The 20,372-nt window shown below is 40.7% G+C and overlaps 1 protein-coding gene across 5 annotated transcripts in view; it reads left to right on the top strand.

The window, feature by feature from the left end:
• CACNA2D3 (calcium voltage-gated channel auxiliary subunit alpha2delta 3) overlaps window positions 1-20,372 on the top strand; it is a 707,732-nt gene that overhangs the window by 289,464 nt on the left and 397,896 nt on the right. For all 5 annotated transcript variants that reach the window (XM_048490851.1, XM_048490852.1, XM_048490850.1 and 2 more), the window contains exon 5: window positions 8,386-8,548. In XM_048490851.1, coding sequence (XP_048346808.1) covers window positions 8,386-8,548 — 163 coding nt within the window. The remainder of the gene's footprint in view (window positions 1-8,385; window positions 8,549-20,372) is intronic.

Genomic DNA, 20,372 nt, shown 5'->3' with positions numbered 1-20,372 from the left:
ACACCCTCATACTATGTGTCTTGTGCAAACAATAATCTCATGTGCAGCCACAAGCAAATATGTTTGCACTATTCTCAGTGGCTAGGGATGTGAAATACAAAATGGCACAGTACGCTAAATTCTGAGTCCATCCATGTCAAAGTAGTATCACACTTGGTAAGTAAAGCACCCAATTTGAAGGACTGGAGAACAAGATCACCCATCAAGCACGAATAATTCTTGTTTTGCAAGGTCTTTAACCCCATCATTAGCTTTCTTGTAAATCTTAATGCTGCCCTTATTATTTCTGGAGAAATTGATAGCTGTTCAATGAATGTCAAACTCCATCAGGCTAAGCTGCGCTTGGACAATTTTCTAGCGCTGTAACTGGTAGATTTTCCATTTCCTGTAAGTAAAGGCTTGATTTTATGTGTATAGTTATATACAATGACTAGGTATTTATTCCCAAGCTTTAAACCATCCAGTTATACTGCCCAGACTTTAAAGTAAATGGTAAAAATAAGGAAATTTATAATATCTGTTCAATACTGTTGAAGTATTTTTTTTCATAAGGCAGATGATAGATTCATTGAAAAGTAGATATACTTTTGTTGTGGACAGTGGCTCATGCTATTATGAATTTAGTGTCGGGAAAGGATATGTGTGTGTGTGTAAAGTACTATAAAGTCACAGATGATTTATTGTGACCCCTTACGGGCTTTTTAAGGCAAGAAACTCAGGCCCTTTCTGCACAGGCCAATAACAGCGCCCTAGGGACAGCAAAAACGCCGTCCCTAGGGAGCTGTTCGCATGGGGCGTGCAGCTGCATCGCAGCAGCGCCGCCCTTGCTCCCCCAGCGCCGTGAAGCCGCTGTTTCCCAACCTCGCTCCCCAAGCAAGGTTTTCTGAAAACAGCGGCTTCCAGGCGCTGCGCGAATTTATTTATTTATTTATTTATTTATTTATTTATTTATTTATTTATTTATTTATTTATTTATTATTCGATTTATAGGCAGCGGCTGGAAGGCGCAGTGGCTGGAAGGTGCCACTCCCCCTTTCCCGAATGACGTACATTCCTTGTGACCTTCCGGTGCATCGCCCAGGCCTGGGGACACACCCCCCTGCCCTGCGACTCCAGAGCTGTCGCACAGGGCAGGGGGGCGTGTTCCCTGGCCTGGGCGACGCGCCGGAAGGTCGCAGGGAAGGTACATCGTTCAAGCGATGGTGCAGTGCTGTGCGAACGGTCCTGGTGGGGTGCGTCGGCGTTGTATACGCCAATGAACCCCCAAGCGTGGCCTTGTGGAAACGGCCTAACAGAGGTACTTTACCATTGCATTCCTCTGCATAGCAACCCTGTTATTCCTTGGTGGTCTTCCATCCAAATACTAACTAGACTGACCTTGCTTAAGCTGTTTCTGCATGGGCGAATAACAGTGCCCTAGGGATGGTAAAAACACTTTCCCTGGGGTGCTGCTCACACAGGAGGCACTGCTGCATAGCAGCAGCACTGTGCTGGCCACCCACGAGCGGCGTGAAGGCGTCACTTCAAAACCTCACTCATTGAGGTTTGATCGCTTTCCCCTTCCCCTCCACTAACCTTACCATCCAGCGCTGCTCTGGAGGACTGGAGGGAAAGCCCACGCTGCCCTCCAACTCCTGGAGTCAGAGGGCAGCATGGGCATGTCCCTCCAGCCTTTTCCCATCCCTGCTTTTCCCATCCCCTCCACTAACCTTCCTGTCCAGCGCTGCTCTGGAGGGCTGGAGGGACATGCCCATGCTGCCCTCCGACCCCTGGAGGTTGTAGGGCAGTGTGGTCGTGTCCCTCCAGCCTTCCAGAGCAGTGCTGGACGGGAAGGTCAGTAGAGGGGCCGAACCAGAGGCAGCTCCATGCAGAGGCGCCTCTCTGGTTTGGTGGATCTTTGGGGCTGCTCACATGCTACCGTGTGAGCAGTCCCTGAGCCTCCACCGGCATAATTTATGCCTGTGGAGGTGCGTTTCTGCCACCAGGCGAAAACAGCCTTAGTTTCCAAGAGCTGACAAGATCAGGCTAGCTTGGTCAATTCAGATCAGAAGAGGATCTGGGGCTTCCATGATCAAATCTCCATTCTGCCACATTAAGCTCACTACCCCATTGGGTGTCATGGTGAATTAAAATAGTAGAATGAAACATGATGTTTTAAGCCAGCTGGATTCTCCACTGGGGAGAAAAGTGGAGGATAGACATTTAAATGATGTTAAATAGGTCAGGGCTACTCTACTGTGGGAAATAGAGAGGTCAGAGTTTTCACCAAAATTCAGCCAAGCAGACATCTGTGGATTCAGATTTGACCACCTGTAAACCTAGCATCACCTACCCCAGTTTCAATAAGGAATGTGCACTCATGACATTGGACATGGACTTTTGAATTCTACAAAATAGTATGGGTCATTTTGGTGTGCCCTTTATGATATTGCTATTTGTTATTGCTATTTGATATTGTACTGCATATATATTTTTAAAAAACCTTCCAGTATTGCTAAAAAGAAAATTCTGGAAACAGGCCAGGAGGTGTGCTGTCATACACTCAAGACTGGTGTCAAGTATAAAATGACCTATTGGTCCCCTGAGCAGTTAGACCCCATGAATATTATCCCAAAGGTGTACCTTAGATTAGATAAACTAACTTCTTATCTGCATAAATCTTCCATTTGTATGCTACTAGAACAATATCAGGAAAAATTGTTCTTTTTACATTTGGGAATAAAAATATATTAAACCAAAGGGATTTGAGTAGGCTAAATCAGGTACAAGAATAGTCCACAATTCCTAAATCTCATGTCCCAGAAGATGGTCCTGAAACTTTGTAAATTACTGGAAGTTTTAAAGACTTTTTTTTCATCTTGAGATACACCACATCTGTTCATTCCATTATTTATGAGATCTTTAAAAAAAATGTCAAAAACTCAATAATACATTAGTGGTGTGCATGTACATACATGTGTTTGCAGAAGCACAATAGAATGTTAATGCAGTACTTATAGTATGGTCATGAGGACTGTATGATTATGTCACCAACAAATCACATTTTCTTCATAAGTAAATAAGCCTCAGATGCTTAGCTTCATGTCTACCTTTCTCCACCCCTTTTTCCTGGATCCATGATTGAATGATATTGGGCAGCTTACTCCAGACTGGGGGGGGGGGGCATTTAGACTGTGGATTTGGTGTTGGGCTCTGTTGATACATTTGTCCCCTCCACTGATGAAAGAGGCACCCCCACCAGTGGTGAGGACAAAGGAACTGGTGGTCAAATGCCCCTTAGCTCTGTGGAGGCAGAACCCAGAAGTGGGTGCTGCTGTGAAGAAATGCTTGCATCTAATCAGATGCTAGCATGGTGTGGGGAAAAGTGGACTGGAGAATTCTTATGGGTGGGGCTGACTTTAGTTGGCTTCCACCAGGGTTTTGGCACCAGGAATGCCATGGCCAGGGCTTCAGAAGTGTAACTCCATTAAGCCCTATGGAGGGCTTCCAGGCTACCAGGATTTTGTTTCATTCAGCTGTTTCCCTGTGCCACTTGGATGTCATTTCTTGTGTGTGTGCATGGGGGGGGGGGGGGGGGGAAGAAGGATTCATAATTCAGCCATGAACCCACTTCATGAAAGTCTAAGCTGTACTCGGTTACCTCAGGGTCTCCTTGGATCTATGTGATCAGGTCTGCATTTGTAAACTCCCCATAGGAAACTCAGTTCCCAAGCATGAGGGGTCTTATTTGGGTCAGAACCATGGCACATGAGTAGCTTGAAACAGATCTGGAGTACTGTGTGTCTCTATCAGTATGTTGTCCACATATACTGATTGGGTGCACAAAGTGGTCAAAATAATACTCCTTAAATGTCATTTCAGGTCAAAACATTGTATGGGTAGAAGTCTCTACTTCCTTGTTTTGTGATCCTCATCTAAATCAGATTCCATGAGACATGGAATAGAGTTTCCAGCAAGATATTCTCAAGTGCATGTGTGACTGATAGTAAATGATGGATCCAGACCCAAGTTGAGGACCATGTATCAAATAGTTAGGCCATGATCAGTTCCAGCTTCCTGTCTGAAATATGGGAATGTACTATGGAATAATTTACAGAGTTATTGTAAGGATAATGTATATGAGCTTCTTTGAACACAACAAATGAACTATCCGAATGCTTATATTAAATACTATTTCATTTTCCCAGAATTCCATATAACTCTGTATAGATGTGTGAAACTGATTTCTTTCCCTGATTATATACTTGTGGCTATCCTAATGTAACTAATCATTTTGCTGGTTTTAGGCTAATTTATTTTGGGCATGACATATTGTTCTGAATTTGGAATTACCTTGTTGAGGTCATATTAAAGATTGACCTCTATTGACAAGATTAAATTGAAGTAATTTTCTCTTAGAGCCTAGGAGCCTGAATATCTGCTTTGTCAGCAAATAAGAGTTTATCACCATTCCCTAGAGTACTATCTAAAATGTGTACTATCTCAGAGTGCCAAATGGATTTGCTTTCCATTTTTTCATCCAACATTTATTTTCTATTTTTCTTTCACATACAATATTTTTCTATAAATCTATTGCAGATGTTCAGAACAGAAGACAATATAAAACAATACTCAACCTAAATGTAACCTTTTTCTTAATCTTTTCATAAGGACTAGGGTTGACACCCTAATTTGGCAAATTCCTGGAGATTTGGAGGTGGTTCCTGAAGATGGTGGAGTTTGGAAAGAGAGCTCAGCAGGGCTGTGATGTCATAGTGTGCCCTACAAAGCTGCCATTTCCTCTAAGAAAACTGATCTGTGTATTCTGGAGATCACATATAATTTAGGAGAACTCCAGGTCACACCTGGAAATTGGCAATCTTATGGCCTATGCCTTCTAACTTTTCCAGAATGAATTAAGAAGTATTAGAATGTTGCTGGAGGGGTAAGGATGGATCTCTTATCAACAATACTGGAGTGAAAACGAGAGTCCTCTTTCAGCAATATCCTGAAAGGTCTATTAGTTGCCCATACTGCAGGATAAAAGATAATGATGAAGTGGCTTACTACTTGACATCTTCCCTTGTTTCTTCCCTTGCCCTGCACACTGATTTGCTTTTGCATAGTCTCACTGTAGGTGAGTGAATTAGAAGGATATCATAACTGTGAATTTTGGTGCAGTGTGTACGTGAATCTTTGACTGTGAATATTCTTTAGAGTGTGCAGTCAAAAGTGCAACAGCCTTAGCTAGTTCTTTGCCATTGTATAGAGCGCCCCCTCCCATACCATTATTTCAAGGATGAGTTCCCAGGCAAGCTTAATTATATCATGGAGAGTAGCTAAAAGCCTGCAATGGGATTTGCTCATTCCCTGGAAGATTCTATGAGGACAGTCCTATGATTGATTGTGAGGGTTCAGCAGGTTATAGTTATCTATAATGAATTGTTTAGTCCCTTTTTTTCTCTCCCCCCCCCCCCTTTGCTGCCAGAAAGAAACTCATACTAAGCTCTACAAACTTAAGGCCTCAAGAATCAACTATGCTGTGACAGGAAGTCAGCAAGTCATTAGTAATTTAGCTTTGTTATACTTTGTATCCTGTCATTACTGAACTGCATTCTTTTATTTTATACTTTTTCCCTAATTTTTTTCTAATAGTACTCAATTTTGCTTATAAACTGACCAAATCCAAAGGCAGTTGATTGTATTAATGTACAGTGGCTGGCCTGCTGCTACAGTATGTGCATCTAAAAATGAAGGAAAGTTGGCAAGGTAGAACATTTCTTCCATGGATGAGTTCTACCTTTTCAAACCTGTGAGAGGCCAGGATCGCGTTTCTGGTCCTACACAGCTGAGTTAGTTTTAAGAAAAACTTAAAATTTGAAATAAAGCAAAAGACATCTGACATTAGAAACAAACAGACAGTTTTTACTTAGCAGAATGTAGATAAGTTACAGAAGGTGACCTCTCCCGAGGGAGAGACCCTGGTGCTCTCAAGTGAGAGACACGCCCCCTTTCGGGTGGCTCTCAAGTGAGAGTCACGTCCAGCATATGAAAACCTGAGTTTTTGTAGATGCAAAGACGTCACACAATCCATCCCCTTACTCACGTATTACAAGCATGTACCTTAAAAATCTAATTGGATAGATCTGGTCACATGAAGACAGCCCCTTACTCTACGTATTCACATTCCTTCTGTAATTCAAATGCTACATGCTGTGACCTTTATCCATTACAAAGGACAGCCATCAAGCTAGCCTGCTCCTCCAAGAAAAACCCGTTTTGCTAAGTTTCTCCCAGAGAGAGAGCTATACCTCCAGGGCATGCAGGATTCCTTTGGCTCATAAAACTTACTTTCTGTTCCCCAGCATGAAATGATTCTAACATTTTAAAAGATTTATACATACATGATTCTAAAACAATAGAATTATAGTAAAATACTAATACATGTGAATCTCTCTCATTATCATTTATGTGTTCATTTAACTATATAGAAAAACACTTTGTAATTTAACTAATCACATTCATTTCTAACCCAAAAACCAAAGTTATAAAATGCATTTGTCTTCTGTCACGTAGTAACCTGTAGTTACAAGATACTAAAGATGTTATCTGTAGTTGCCTGCATTTTTTGCTAGCAAGCTGGTAACATGCAGGCTTGCTGGTCACTTACACAGAAGCTCCCATTTTGATTCTTTGCAATTCTTTGGTTCTATAACTTAATCAAATACAATTTTTATACACATTCTGGCCTGTTCCCACAATACGAAGCAGTTGTTTACATTCAAGCACTCTGGTTGGGAAAATCACATATAATGTGAATGAGAGAATGCCATACATAACCACAAAGGATGTTAGAGAAATGTGTACACTTTATTAGGCCCTGAATGTATGCTGTGGGTATAGGGTTAGCACAGACTAGAAATTTCTTACTGTGATATGGCTCATTTGGATTATTGTAGAAATAAAGTAGACTTTCCCACCCTTGTGTTTGATTGTGTTAGGGATGCATGTTATAAGTTTGTACTGAGGCCTGGATAAGAGAAACTGTAAGAATTGTGCCTCTTTGGCACCTGACTATCTGTAGTAGCCTAGTGAGAAAACATTTATCTTGAAAGAAAAAAATAATAATGCAATGAGTACACAATGGACATATCAAGCCAGCAGAAGGACCAGATCTCCCTTTATGAACTTGTGCACCAAGATAGAACCTTACGACAGATTCTTTTAGGTATGCCTTTTGTTTGTCAGGTTTGTACTTTGTCAGTGATGTGCTGTGCTTCTGTTGTGCTTCTCATTTAAGGAATTAACTGCTGGATGTAGTTCTGAGGCACCCTCAGTGACTTTAGGATTCAAAACTGTGTTATGAAAGTTGAAGAGTGGATGGGTCAGGGTAATACCACTTAATCAGTGCAATAATAGTTTGGACAGGTATAAATTAAATAGGAATTGGCACTAAAAGTCACCCATCTAATTTCCTGGAGAACAGGAAGAGGAATAGTTATATAACCCCTCCCCCCATTATACTATACTTGGGCTAAAAAATCAGTATAAAGGTTTGTCATTAACCACAACAATCACCTGTCAATTGTAGTCTTCCTTTTTCCTCCACAGTCAGGTTCTAGATATGGAGTCAAATTCATAGGAAAAATCTACAAAAGTTGCATATAAAAAGCCCTTCCTTGAGATTGCATACTTACTAATCAAGTGGGATAACACATGACAGTGATCAAGTGTTCTGTATCCCTTACAAAATTTCACCTGTTCAGGACCAATTATTGGAGCTGGTCAGCCAAGACTGAAGTCTGTTCAACAACAATTCTCCATAGAGCTTACCAATTATGACAACAAAGTAATAGGTGTATATGAATTTATTAAATAAAATGCTAATTATACCGCTAATTCAGTTCACTGAGGTAATAATAATTGCAGTGTTTAGCAATAATTTCCTACACATCAAAAGCTGCTATTCTATATAAATTAGAGTGTATTGGCTGAACCTTCACATATAGGTAGCTGGAGTTCTTTGTTGGCCCAAATTGCACATTGACCATGTTGGATGAAGGCTCCACAAAAAATTGCAGCTGGATGCCATCAAAACTTTTACAAATGTGAGTTGAGCAACAGGATCTGAACTCTTGGAATCATTACACTACCTGTCTGCCAGAAGCAAGCATTTTTTTTAAAAAAAAAGAAAAACCAATTGAACATATACTTTTAAAGTGCTTCAGTCTCATTTTGAACATATGAAGTAATGGTTATTTTTTGTATCATATCCATGATATTGGAGAGAGGTGAAAACTGTGGCAAGAAGATATTGTACATTGTAAGACCTAATGAATGTTAAACAGATGTGTTTTAATTCTTAAGAGAGCTGCAAAAAGATATAATTACTGGTTTTTGTTGCAGTATGAATATTTCAATGCTGTTCTTATTAATGAACGAGATGAGGATGGAAACTTCCTAGAACTTGGAAAGGAATTCATCCTGGAACCAAATGAACATTTTAATAACTTACCTGTGAATGTCACTTTGAGTGATGTCCAAGTGCCAACCAATATGTACAACAAAGGTAAGCAGGAGGATTTTTTTTCATTACATCATTCTTCATGTTAAAGAATGCATTTATTTACAAAATCAGAATTTTAAATTTACATCTCTACTTCAATGTTATACATCATGTCCTGAGCTGGCATTCAGTTTCTAGTTCTCTTAACTCCATCCTTCAAATCCTTAAAGGCACTCCATCCTTAAAGGCACAGATCTCAACTCTCCCCCTCCCCCTCCCCTCCCCCTCTCCCCTTTCTCTCTCTCTCTCTCTCTTCCTGATGCTGCTGCTACTGCAGCAGGAAAGAAAGAGGCTTGTTTTAAAAGAAAGGCTGGTTAAAAAAATAATTTTTTTAAAGCCCTCTCAATCATCAGGGAGGACAAAAGTAGAGTGGGAGACTTAGGGTGGAGCCAAAAAAAATCCCTGCTTGTATTTATCCTTGGAAAATCTCTCTCTGTTATTATTATATTGAGATACCAATATTTTGATAGAAGCATTTAGAGAAGCAGGAAGGAGCCTGCTACATGAAAGGGGGGACTAGGGGGAAGCATGAATGACAGGGTGAAGCTAGGTAGGCTGTGCTCACTGGCAAATCTGTTCTGCTCTGGTAGCGAAGCAAATTAAAGTCATTCTAGAAGTGATCTCACTTGCCATGGAGAGAATGGAAAGTGAAAGCAAGTGGTCTCACTTGCCATGGAGAGAATGGAAAGTGGTCTCACTTGCCATGGAGAGAATGGAAAGTGTTGTCCACACAACAAATGTTGCTGAGACAGACATTCACCTGCAGCAGACATCTTGTGCATAATCAGGCATAATCTATGTATTTATGCATTTCTACCTTGCTTTTCTTCCCACCAAGGACTCAAACTGAATTACAGAGAAAAAAAAATCTTCAATTGTAACAAACAAATGTACTATGACAACATCCAGGCCTGGTGCTGGATCCACTGGTTTGAGTAAACAGGAGTAAGTAGGAGGCTAAGATCCAAGAAACCTTTCATGCCTAGAGCCTCATGACTCTGACAATGCCTAGGTTAAAAACAACTTTAACAAGAGAGGAACACAGACTCTTCCTTACTTTCACTCAGCTTGCACAGATGTCCGTGAAGGCTCCCTTCTCTGCTACCTAATACCTAATGGTGCTCTGTCAGGCGGATTCCGCATGGGCCAAAAACAACGATTTGAAAAAAGTGTGAAAACGGTGTAAGCTTTTTTACACTGTTTTAAACCACTGCTGTTTTTGGCCCATGCAGAATCCACCTCAGTCTTGGTGGTTGGTTCCCCCCGTACCAGTGTCTCTCATTTGGAAGGTTGAAACATACCCTTAATGTTTCTGCTGAATCCAATTCAAAGCCTTTATTGGCATTATAATTTACATTATTGGCATTATAAATTACACTGCTGAATCAATAAACTGAAAGGTATGAAAGAAAAGGGAGGATTGGCTACAACAGGAACAAGCGATACAATCAAGGATGTGTCTGTTGATATATTAACACAGTGAGTGGTGCTATTTGTAATCCTCATTTGGATCTGTGCATCCCATGCAATAAGTATTTTTATATAGTAGAATATGATTGTTTATTATGTTTGATTTTAAAATGTCATGCTATTCTTATTGTTACAAATATATCTAGAACAGGGGTAGGGAACCTGCGGCTCTCCAGATGTTCAGGAACTACAATTCCCATCAGCCTCTGTCAGCATGGCCAATTGGCCATGCTGGTAGGGGCTGATGGGAATTGTAGTTCCTGAACATCTGGAGAGCCGCAGGTTCCCTACCCCTGATCTAGAAGAAGAAGAAGAGTTTGGATTTATATCCCCCCTTTCTCTCCTGTAGGAGACTCAAAGGGGCTAACAATCTCCTTGCCCTTCCCCCCTCACAACAAACACCCTGTGAGGTGGGTGGGGCTGAGAGATCTCCGAGAAGCTGTGACTAGCCCAAGGTCACCCAGCTGTCGTGTGTGGGAGTGTACAAGCTAATCTGAATTCACCAGATAAGCCTCCACAACTCAAGCGGCAGAGCTGGGAATCTAACCCGGTTCCTCCAGATCAGAGCGCACCTGCTCTTAGCCACTGCTCTTAGCCACTGTGCCACTGCTGCTCTAGAGAGAAGAAGCTAAACACTCCTCACATGCAATGTGTAATATGCTTTGTTGTCTTCCCTCTCAACTGGAGATGAATTGCTAAAGCTGACAAATGTGTGAGGTGGAACTTTAGCTGGAATCCCACCTTCCTTATCCCATATAAATTATTTTATTTATGTATTTAATTTGTTTTATAGGCTGTCCTTCCCCATACAGACTCAGGTCAGCATACAATATCATCGGCAACAAGAAAAACACCAATAAGGGCTAATAGTTAAATTAAAACTATACCTTTTAAAATATCATTCACACCAGTATTAAAGAAAATGGAGTTTACAAAAATCAAGTGGTTCTAATGGCTATTTTTTTCTGTGTGAACCATTTCAAATGTTGGTGTGAACAAGGCCTTAAATAGCCAGCAACAATGTTTAACATGCCAGCAGCAATTTTTTTATCATCACAGCTTGTGAAAAGTTCAGCAATTATTGCTATGCTGTCACATCCAGTTTATACTAACTTTACTTCATACAATCATGACTTTGTGTACACAGTTATGAAGAAGAATTTAGCTCTAGTGTTTAAGGACTATGAATAAGAGATTAGGTTTACTCATGTCCCATTGAGATTATAGTGCTTAGTATTAAATAGTGCAAATTCTAATATAATCACTTAAAGTATTTTAAATCTCACAATCTTTAAATAACAATGAACTAATATTTTCACATTTGCAAAAGGTGGTAACATTTGACAATACTGTTTTTGAGATATTAGAAGGGAGCAGTAAGCACAAGAGAAGTAGGAATTATTACTGCAATAAAATGGCTTCATTATTCAGTAGAATACATTGCTTCAATGACTGAGACAGTGTTTACCCACAGTATACTAATATTTTCATGCCAAGATGAGCTTTAGAATAGTCTTTTGGCCACTGAAGCAGCTGCTGTCCATGGAGATGTATTAGAAAACTGCATGGTTATGCTTGTCTCCACTCTGGATTTCTTAGGTCAGCCAAAATCATTACTCCACGTAGCCATAGCAAAGCATTCATATCTTTCAAAATGTATTGAACTGTTGAAAATTGTGGGGTTTGCTGTTGTTCTCTTTAAAAGCCAGAGCCCATTTGGATAACCATGTAGTACTTAATTTATTATCCACACTGCACAACAGAATAAGAACAATCATCATATGTGAAATGCACTACTAGTGATTTACAATTTTTGGATGCTAAAGACCTATTTCAAAGATTTTCCATCACTATTTATCGAGAGGTTAGTGCAAGCAAGGATTTATTCTCATTATTTTGTATGAAACTTAAGAAGAGCCGTGCTGGATCAGACCTGCCTAAAAAGATTAGGAAGGCTCCCATACTGCAAACTTTAAAACAGAATTGTTCAGGAGAGCATTTTTATAGGGCAGTGGTGGCGAACCTATGGCACGAATGCCAGAGGTGGCACTCAGAACCCTCTCTGTGGGCATGCACATCAACTTCACATCTGACACCTTTTTGCATTGTTTCTAATTGTAATGTTTTGTAATCCTATTCCTGTTGCATTGTTTATTGTATATTTCTTGAGCCTCGAAAAAGGTGTTATATAGTAAATAAAATAAACTGCAGTTTCATAGTATCTTATTACCTGAATAGCTTTACAAGATAGCAGTAAGAGATTTAGTCTTAAATGCATATCTCTGTGAGAATAGAGTCAAAACCAAAATAAACGTCTGTGAGGCAATATATTAACATGTAATTGCTCTTTAAAATCGGAAGTGAGAATTAAAAATTGAGAAAAATGCAATTCTCAGTGCTCATTCAAATAACAATGTTATTTTCAGCTGTCAGTTATAGAGGCTGCTAGACCTCTTTAGCCCCCATAGACCCCAGATAAATATTATGCTTTGAGATATCTACCCCTCCCCCCAGTAAATCTCTTTGTATTGCAGTGAACTTTTAGGGAATGCAGGAAAAGATTGCATCTGTGTTGCCAGAATTCTGTATGTTTTAGATAGATGGTAAAGTCCATGAATATTTTGAGGTACTTCTATCAGCAAGGGATATGTTTTACTTCAACTCAACTGACAAATATAAAACAAACAATATGTTTCTGAAAACTTGAAGCTGTGCTATCAGTTTTTATACCAAAACATGTGGATCATGCAAAAGGTAACATGGGAAATTTAATCATGTGAAGAAAGAAACTGAGAAATCTTGACTGATTTCCAGTAATTATATTGCAGCATGATATCTGTTCAGGCCATATAAAGTGACAAGTTATTTATCAGGGATACTGAAAATGGACTCTTGTCATGGTACAGTTCTCTCAAATACAATTGTTTTTGTCAGTGATGCAATTGCAAAAAGAATCATGATCTGTTTTTGGCTGTGCTTTACTTTAATTAATCTGGACACAATGCCAGATATGGAGGAAAAGTTGAAGACAAATATTATTAATTTTTGTTCTGCAGCACATTTACAATTGTCACTTCATTTATCTGTATAACAGCCCTGAGAATGTGCCTTGGGATCTCTTCAGTTGTTATATAGTGGGAACAACCCTTGACCCAGTATGGGCCTAGGTGAATGCTCCCCCCACCAACCTATGTGGAAAAATCAGTTTAGAAATCACTTTATCTCTCAATATACATCTGGTTAGAATATTCTGTTTTTTTCTGGGCAAATCAGGCACCCAGATACTGATTTATCTCAGTTCATACTGGTTCATTTGTTTCTTTTTCTAAGGGATTATAAAAAGGTATGTATATGTGCGCATGAAGAGAAATATCACATAAATTCAAATTTTTAAGTCCATAAGAGCTACACAAAGCAAGCCCTTTGAATGGGCTACATACTTCTCTGCCTAGTAGGGAAGAACCAAGCAATGATCTAATGTTGAATGCCCACTTTGGAATCCAGCCTTCTCTCTCCCCCCAAAAAACACTCTCTCCAGCCATGATAGTTGTTTCAGGTACAAATAAAAAGTATCAAGTTTCCCAATGGAAGAATATATTCTTCTCCACCTCCCCCACCCTAATACAGATATACAAACAGAAGAAAAAACAGTATTTACAGTGCTGGTTCTTAAAAACAGAATTTACAAAGTAGGTGGGTTGATAAAATAACTAACCTGGAAAACCCACACCCTACTAAGTAGGAACACCCTACTAAAATAACTAATCCTTATGTTAATGTTCTAATTGTGGAATAGTGATCTTCGTTCTTTGGTCTCCCTTTCTAGGATATGTTCCACTGCTTTTGTTCTTTCTGGTTAAAATTCATACACACACACTAAAAGATGTAGATGTAACTGTAGTCTTAACTGTTATATTAATACCTTTAATAAAAATATTGAATAGGTTCAATTTCCCCCTATATCTATGTGAAATTATATTAACAGTTGTAGATGTTATTCCTGGGAAATGGAAGAGAATATGTAAAATATGTAAAAGAGAATATGTAAAATATGTAAAAGAGGAATGCAAATGAAGGTGTTGTTATATGCGAACTCTGCAAACAGAAGCAGTTGAACCCTACTGTCTTGGTGATAATTCACATAGCACCTCAAATATTGTTCTAACAATGCATTGGTCTTCTCGACTTGGCCACTGGTCTGTGCATGGTACTCTGAAGAAGGCTCTTGTTCTACACCCAATAATGTCAAGAACTGCCTCCAAAACCATGCTACAAATTGGCTGCCTCGCTCCGAGATGATCTTGTCTGGGGCTGCATGGAGGCGGTAGATATGCTGATGAACATGCGGACTAATGTTTGCCGAGGGGAGCCCTGAACAAGGAATAAAATGGGCTTGTTTGGAGAACAGGTCCACCACCATCCAGATCACTGTCTTACCATTACTGATGGGGAGGTCAGTGATGAAATCCATAGAAATTATGCTCCAGGGCTTCCCAGGGGCTGGCAATGGTTGTAGAAGCCCAGGGGACATTGCAGGGACTGTTTTTGCCATGGCACAGGTGGGGCAACCTGGACATAGGCTTTTACATCCTTGCGAAGGGTAAGCCACCAAAATTGCCTGTGGATCAGATGCAATGTTTTTAAAAATCCAAACTTTCCAGCTGTATGGCACTCAGCTTGCTGGGGCTCTTGGGGGTTGCCAGGTTTTTGTGATCCATCCACACCTCAAAAGGGTGGCATGCCCCTTCCAGCCAGCACTTTTTTGATGGCTCCAGTTTTTTTTGTCACCAACTGTCCAGTTAAGTTCTGACCCCACAATTTCTTAGACAAATATGCACAGGCATGTAATTTTCCATCCTCTCCCCTTTGGAGGAGAGCTGTGCCCATCATGGTGTCCAAGGTGTCTGCATGTAATATGAAAGACTTAGAAGGCGTAGAATAGGCTCTGAGGTGAAAGCCTGTTTTAACTGCTCGAAAGACAAGCCCTAGTCCAGTCCAAAGGGGCTCCTGGCCCTTCCCTTTGGTGTGCAAGAGGCAACGCTAACTGTCTTTGATGAAAACATGGTAAAAGTTAGTAAATCCCCAAAATGTCTGTAGCTGCCTCCCTGTGTGAGGAGGTTCTCAGGCAAGGACATCCTGGACTTTGCTGGGATCCATTTCTAGCCTCTCCCCTAATATATGATAACCCAAGAAATCCAGCTTGGTCTGGCGGAAATCACACTTAGGCCCCTTCTGCACACGCAAAATAATGCATTTTCAAACCACTTCCACAACTGTTTGCAAGTGGATTTTGCTATTCCGCACAGCTTCAAAGAGCACTGAAAGCAGTTTGAAAGTGCATTATTCTGCATGTGCGGAATGAGCCTCAGTTTGACATATAGTTCATTGGCTTGTAGGCGCTTTAGTACCTCCCGCACTAAAGCAACATGTTCTTCCATGTTCTCTGTATAGATTAACACATTATCTAAATACAGCACCACTCCTTTATAGATCATGCGTGATCTCATTGATAAGGTTCATGAATACTGCGGTGTTAAAAGCCATGATCCATTCTTGACCTTTTGCTCTACAAACTCTATAATAAGCTTCATGCAAGCTTATTTGGTGAATATTTTTCCCTGAGCCAGACTGTCAAACAGATCTTTGATGAATGGCAATGGATAAGTATTGCACATGGAAATAGCATTAAGGCCCCTGTAGTCAGTACAAAGTCTTAGTGTTCCATCTTTCTTCTTGTGGAACAGTACATGGGCGTAATGAGGCAGCCCTGGGCAAACTGTAGCCCTGGGCAAAACCTGAGTTGGATCCCACCCCCCCATGGGCGGCCTCTGAAAATGGAAAACCATTAAAATACCCAAAAACGAACCCAGCATTTTGATGCCCCCCACAAGATGATGCTTTGGGCAGCTGCCCACCTTGCCCAATGGGCATTACGCCAGTTCATGGCCTGCTAATGGGAGGAGGTGGATTGGATGAACCATTGAGCCAGGTTTTTTATCCAACTGCTTTACGAGTGCTGTAGCTTTGGTGGTGGGAATCGTAAGCCTGGTCGTCAAATTCAGAATTTGGCTGGCACAAATTAGCTGTTTGCTTTTTCCAGTTCAAGAGTTGGTGGAATCCAATCTTTAATTTTTGCAATCAAACTTAAAATGACCCTCTATCATTGAAGCTCAGTGAGAATGACAAAAGGCCATTTATGGGGGAGGGAAATTCTATCCCTTGACTTTTACTTGGTCTTCTAAAGTATGAGTTGATTTTCTAAAAGTTGATAAATGTACACTGTAATCAAAGCCCTGATTGCCTTGGAAAAGACATTCTTCTAAGTATATAGAGGTTTTTCAAAAATATATTGAAATGTGACGAACCACAGCCACTTTCAATGAAGTTTTTTTCCAATTTGCCACTTAAAAAGAACTATGAATATCATTCAGTCACACTTCCCTAGCCGCTCTTTCCAAGTGACTGTCGGGTTATGATTGCCTATTTTCTAGAAAATTATAACCAGAATTTTTGCAGCCTCTGCAAGATACACAATGATTGTAATCTACAACTGGCTGATATGTTAAAATCTCTTTCTGTAAGGTAGTGAAAATGTGCGATATAGTCTCACCAGATACTACAGTATAAAATTTGTTTGCTTTTATACCTGAAAATCCTTTATGTACCATGGCATTGCAAATATGTATGTTGAACATCAAATTTTTGAAAAGTTGATATAGCTAGATGCCATTCTGTATTTCTGAATCTGCAAAACAAGATATTGGTATTTGTATTTGGGATAGTATTTGTATCTTGCTCCTCCTTTTTAAAATACCAACATAATTTTAGGTTTGACAGGTATGATGGAACTCCTCTTTTAATTTTTTAAATTTTGTTCTCACCCACACAAACCCTTACTGTCTTTGTTAAGATAACTTGTTATGACCTTGTTATAAATGGTGTGACTAAATTATTTGTAGTAGTTTACAAAGCCAGTACATCCTTCCGGCTCTGGGGAACCAGTCAGGAGAATAATGCCTTTACCTTCTGGGGATGCATCTTCTCCCCCTCTGGTTGGTGTGGGTGGGCTGCTCCCAACTGCGTGGGAACCTCATTTACCCTTGCCAATCATTCAGGACTCAAGGAGGTCATTGGTGCAGGGGGAGGTGCACGCCATTTCATGAACCTGGTGTTGCTCCTCCAACCACTTATCAGTCCACAAACAGAGAACTATTAAAGCCTGCAGGGTCACTCCACTCACTCTAGTTCACCTAGCACAGTGGTTCTCAACCTTCCTAATGCCGTGACCCTTTAATACAGTTCCTCATGTTGTGGTGACCCCCAACTCTATCATTTATCCATTTTACAGATGGAGAACACTGATGCAGAAAGTCTTAGGCAACCCCTGTGAAAGGGTCTTTGACCCCCTAAGGGGTCGTGACTCACAGGTTGAGAACTGCTGATCTAGCTGCTCCTCTGACAGCCATTCCAGTTATTGGTCTACGAGAGCTGCCTTATTCCACTTTGGGTCCTCAGCAAGCAGCTGGAACTCTGTTGTATAAACAACAATAGTCCTGTTCCCCTGCTTAAGGCACCTGATGCCCTGGTAAGCCTTCTCAGCATTCAGGGAGTAGCTGACAGGTGGATTTCAAGGTCAGGGAGACTGTTCAGCAAGGGTTGCTGTGCAAGCAGCAAGAGAGTGGCCCATTTAGTAGCCAACCTCTTTAAGAGGCTCACAACAAAACCCACCTTTTTCCAGTCGCTAGGAAGCTCCCAAGCTTGCACTGGGCAAGGAAGGTAAGAAATTCCTTCATTTTTCCTCCAAACTTCTATGGAGGGCTACAGAATATTTTGCAGGTGGGGGAACAATGACAGCAGCCAGTTGTGGAATTCAGCCTAGGCTTTTGTGAGCTTTGTTATCTGTGCATGTAGCAGCTAGTGTTGTAAAACGGAAATGGTTCTTGCAATAAATACCAAAGCTGTACAGATTTTTTTAAAGCTTGCTTAAAATGGTAAATGAGCTTACCTGCTGTTAAAAGTGTATTAGGAAGACACCTGGCAAACTTCTTAGGGAAGGGATTCTGTAATTGTGGCTGCAATAAAGAAAAGAAAATGATCCAAATGCTGCCATAATGTTGATTCAGCTAACTAATGAAACAAAACCTTCATGTTCATGGGGTAGGATTGCCAGCCTCCAGGAAGGGGGACTGGAGATCTCAAAGGACCACAGGCATCAGACCCTCTGAAGCATCAGGATCCTCTGAAGATGCCAGCCACAGATGCAGGCGAAACGTCAGGAGAGAATGCTGCTAGAACACAGCCATACAGCCCGGAAACATCAGAGGCTGGCATCTTCAGAGGCATCAGGATCCTCTGAAGATGCCAGCCACAGATGCAGGCGAAACGTCAGGAGAGAATGCTGCTAGAACACAGCCATACAGCCCGGAAACATCAGAGGCTGGCATCTTCAGAGGCATCAGGATCCTCTGAAGATGCCAGCCACAGATGCAGGCGAAACGTCAGGAGAGAATGCTGCTAGAACACAGCCATACAGCCCGGAAACCACACAGCACCCAAGTGATTCCGGCTGTGAAAGCCTTCGACAATAAATTTAACAACTGGTTGTTCACAAGCACCATTTTAACAACCAGTTCTGCCGAAGTGGTGAGAACCTGCTGAATCCCACCACTGACTATATGCCATTATATTCCAATGAGTTCCTTCTTTCTTCCCAAAGCCCACGATTCTTAGGCTTCACCTCCAAAATCTCCAGGACTTTTCCAAAGTAAAGCCAGCATGGTGTCGTGGTTAAGAGCAGAGGAGTGGGGGACAGTGGGGCCCAAGCAGCATATAAATCATCAATAACAATCATCATCATCATCATCTGGAGAGTCAGGTTTGATTCCCCATTCCTCCACATGAGCAACCAACTCTAATCTGCTGAACCAGGTTTGTTTTCCAACTCCTCCACATGCAGCCTGCTGGGTGACCTTGGGTTAGGAACATGTTCTAGTTTAAGAAATTTGAGATCTCTGGCAACTGAGAAGGCAGGCTAACGAAGTGTGGTTGTTGTGAGAGACTCACATGTGAAATTTGGCCTGTCTTTGTAAAAAAAACTAAAAGGCCTGACTAGACATCTGTTAAAAGGTCCTTAGGAGTCCTAACTAAGGACCTGGGGATGCTTATTGCCCAATGAGTGGACCAGGAGAAGTATCACAATAGAAGTCATGGCTGATAGCTGCTCTGTGCCTCTAAACTTATACATTTTAATTGGATCATTTTCCTACAGACTGTGCCCAACATAAGCTATGTAAATAGTTTCAAGTCTTGTCGAAGGGTTTCACAGCCAGATTCAATTAGTTGTTGTAGGTTTTCCAGGCTGTGTGGCCATGGTCTAGTAGATCTTGTTCCTAATATTTCACCTGCATCATTTGTAAATTGTGCCAAGTTCTACACCTCTGAAGATGCCAGCCACAGATGCAGGTGAAACGTTAGGAACAAGATCTACCAAACCATGACCACACAGCCTGGAAAACCCACAACAACCAGTTTCAAGTCTCATTGCAAAATAATCTTTTAACCCCTTCCAAGGGAGAAAATAAATTTCATTTGTAAATTGTGCCAAGTTCTTGACTTATGTCTGGTTATTCAGCAGACAACCTATTTTCCAGAAACATAACCAATGAAGTTTAGGAGAGGATAAAAACTCCAGTACACATATCACACCCTATAGAATCATTAATATATTTTTAAACTATCCTCACATATACCAGCTTATCTACTTTTAGAGGCCACTGAATATAGTCAGTGAACAGCAGACAAACTCCATATTAAGTTATGGTTTTTACAAATAATCCCAAACCCCCATCTTTTACAGGGAGGCTCCCCTCCCCAAAAGTCTTTCCCCCATTCACTGAAGTGGGTAGATTTTCTCACACAGAATAGACTGAACACATGGAACTACTATCTACATCAAAGTGAGTAAGTACACTGTGAATGAGAAGCACTGACTTCAGGAAGGAGTTATACTTTTTTCCCTTTTAACTGAGTATAATACAGCTAGGCATATTATGCCTTCATAAAACTGAATGCACACCTTTACAAGCCATAGAGATGCTATCTGAAAGAATGATGATTGATAAAACAGTTCATAAGATACAATGGCTGTCATGAAAATGTGCGTTTGGAAGCTAGTCTAAACCTTTACACTCAATAGCAAATGACATCATGACTATGGCTTTCTGAAGTCCTTTGGGATTGGTCATGCCAGGCATATGTTCAGATGGTTGTGAGTCAAATGTAAATATTGTAGCAATTGTTTATAGAGTGGTAGAAAGGTTTAAAGATGTACAAAGATACATACAGCTTTCTCATGCAC

Source organism: Sphaerodactylus townsendi, linkage group LG03, assembly GCF_021028975.2.
Source record: "Sphaerodactylus townsendi isolate TG3544 linkage group LG03, MPM_Stown_v2.3, whole genome shotgun sequence".
Classification (NCBI taxonomy): Eukaryota; Metazoa; Chordata; class Lepidosauria; order Squamata; family Sphaerodactylidae; genus Sphaerodactylus; species Sphaerodactylus townsendi.
The sequence above is the reverse complement of the archived record's forward strand: the minus strand, read 5'-3'. Positions and strand labels throughout refer to the sequence as shown.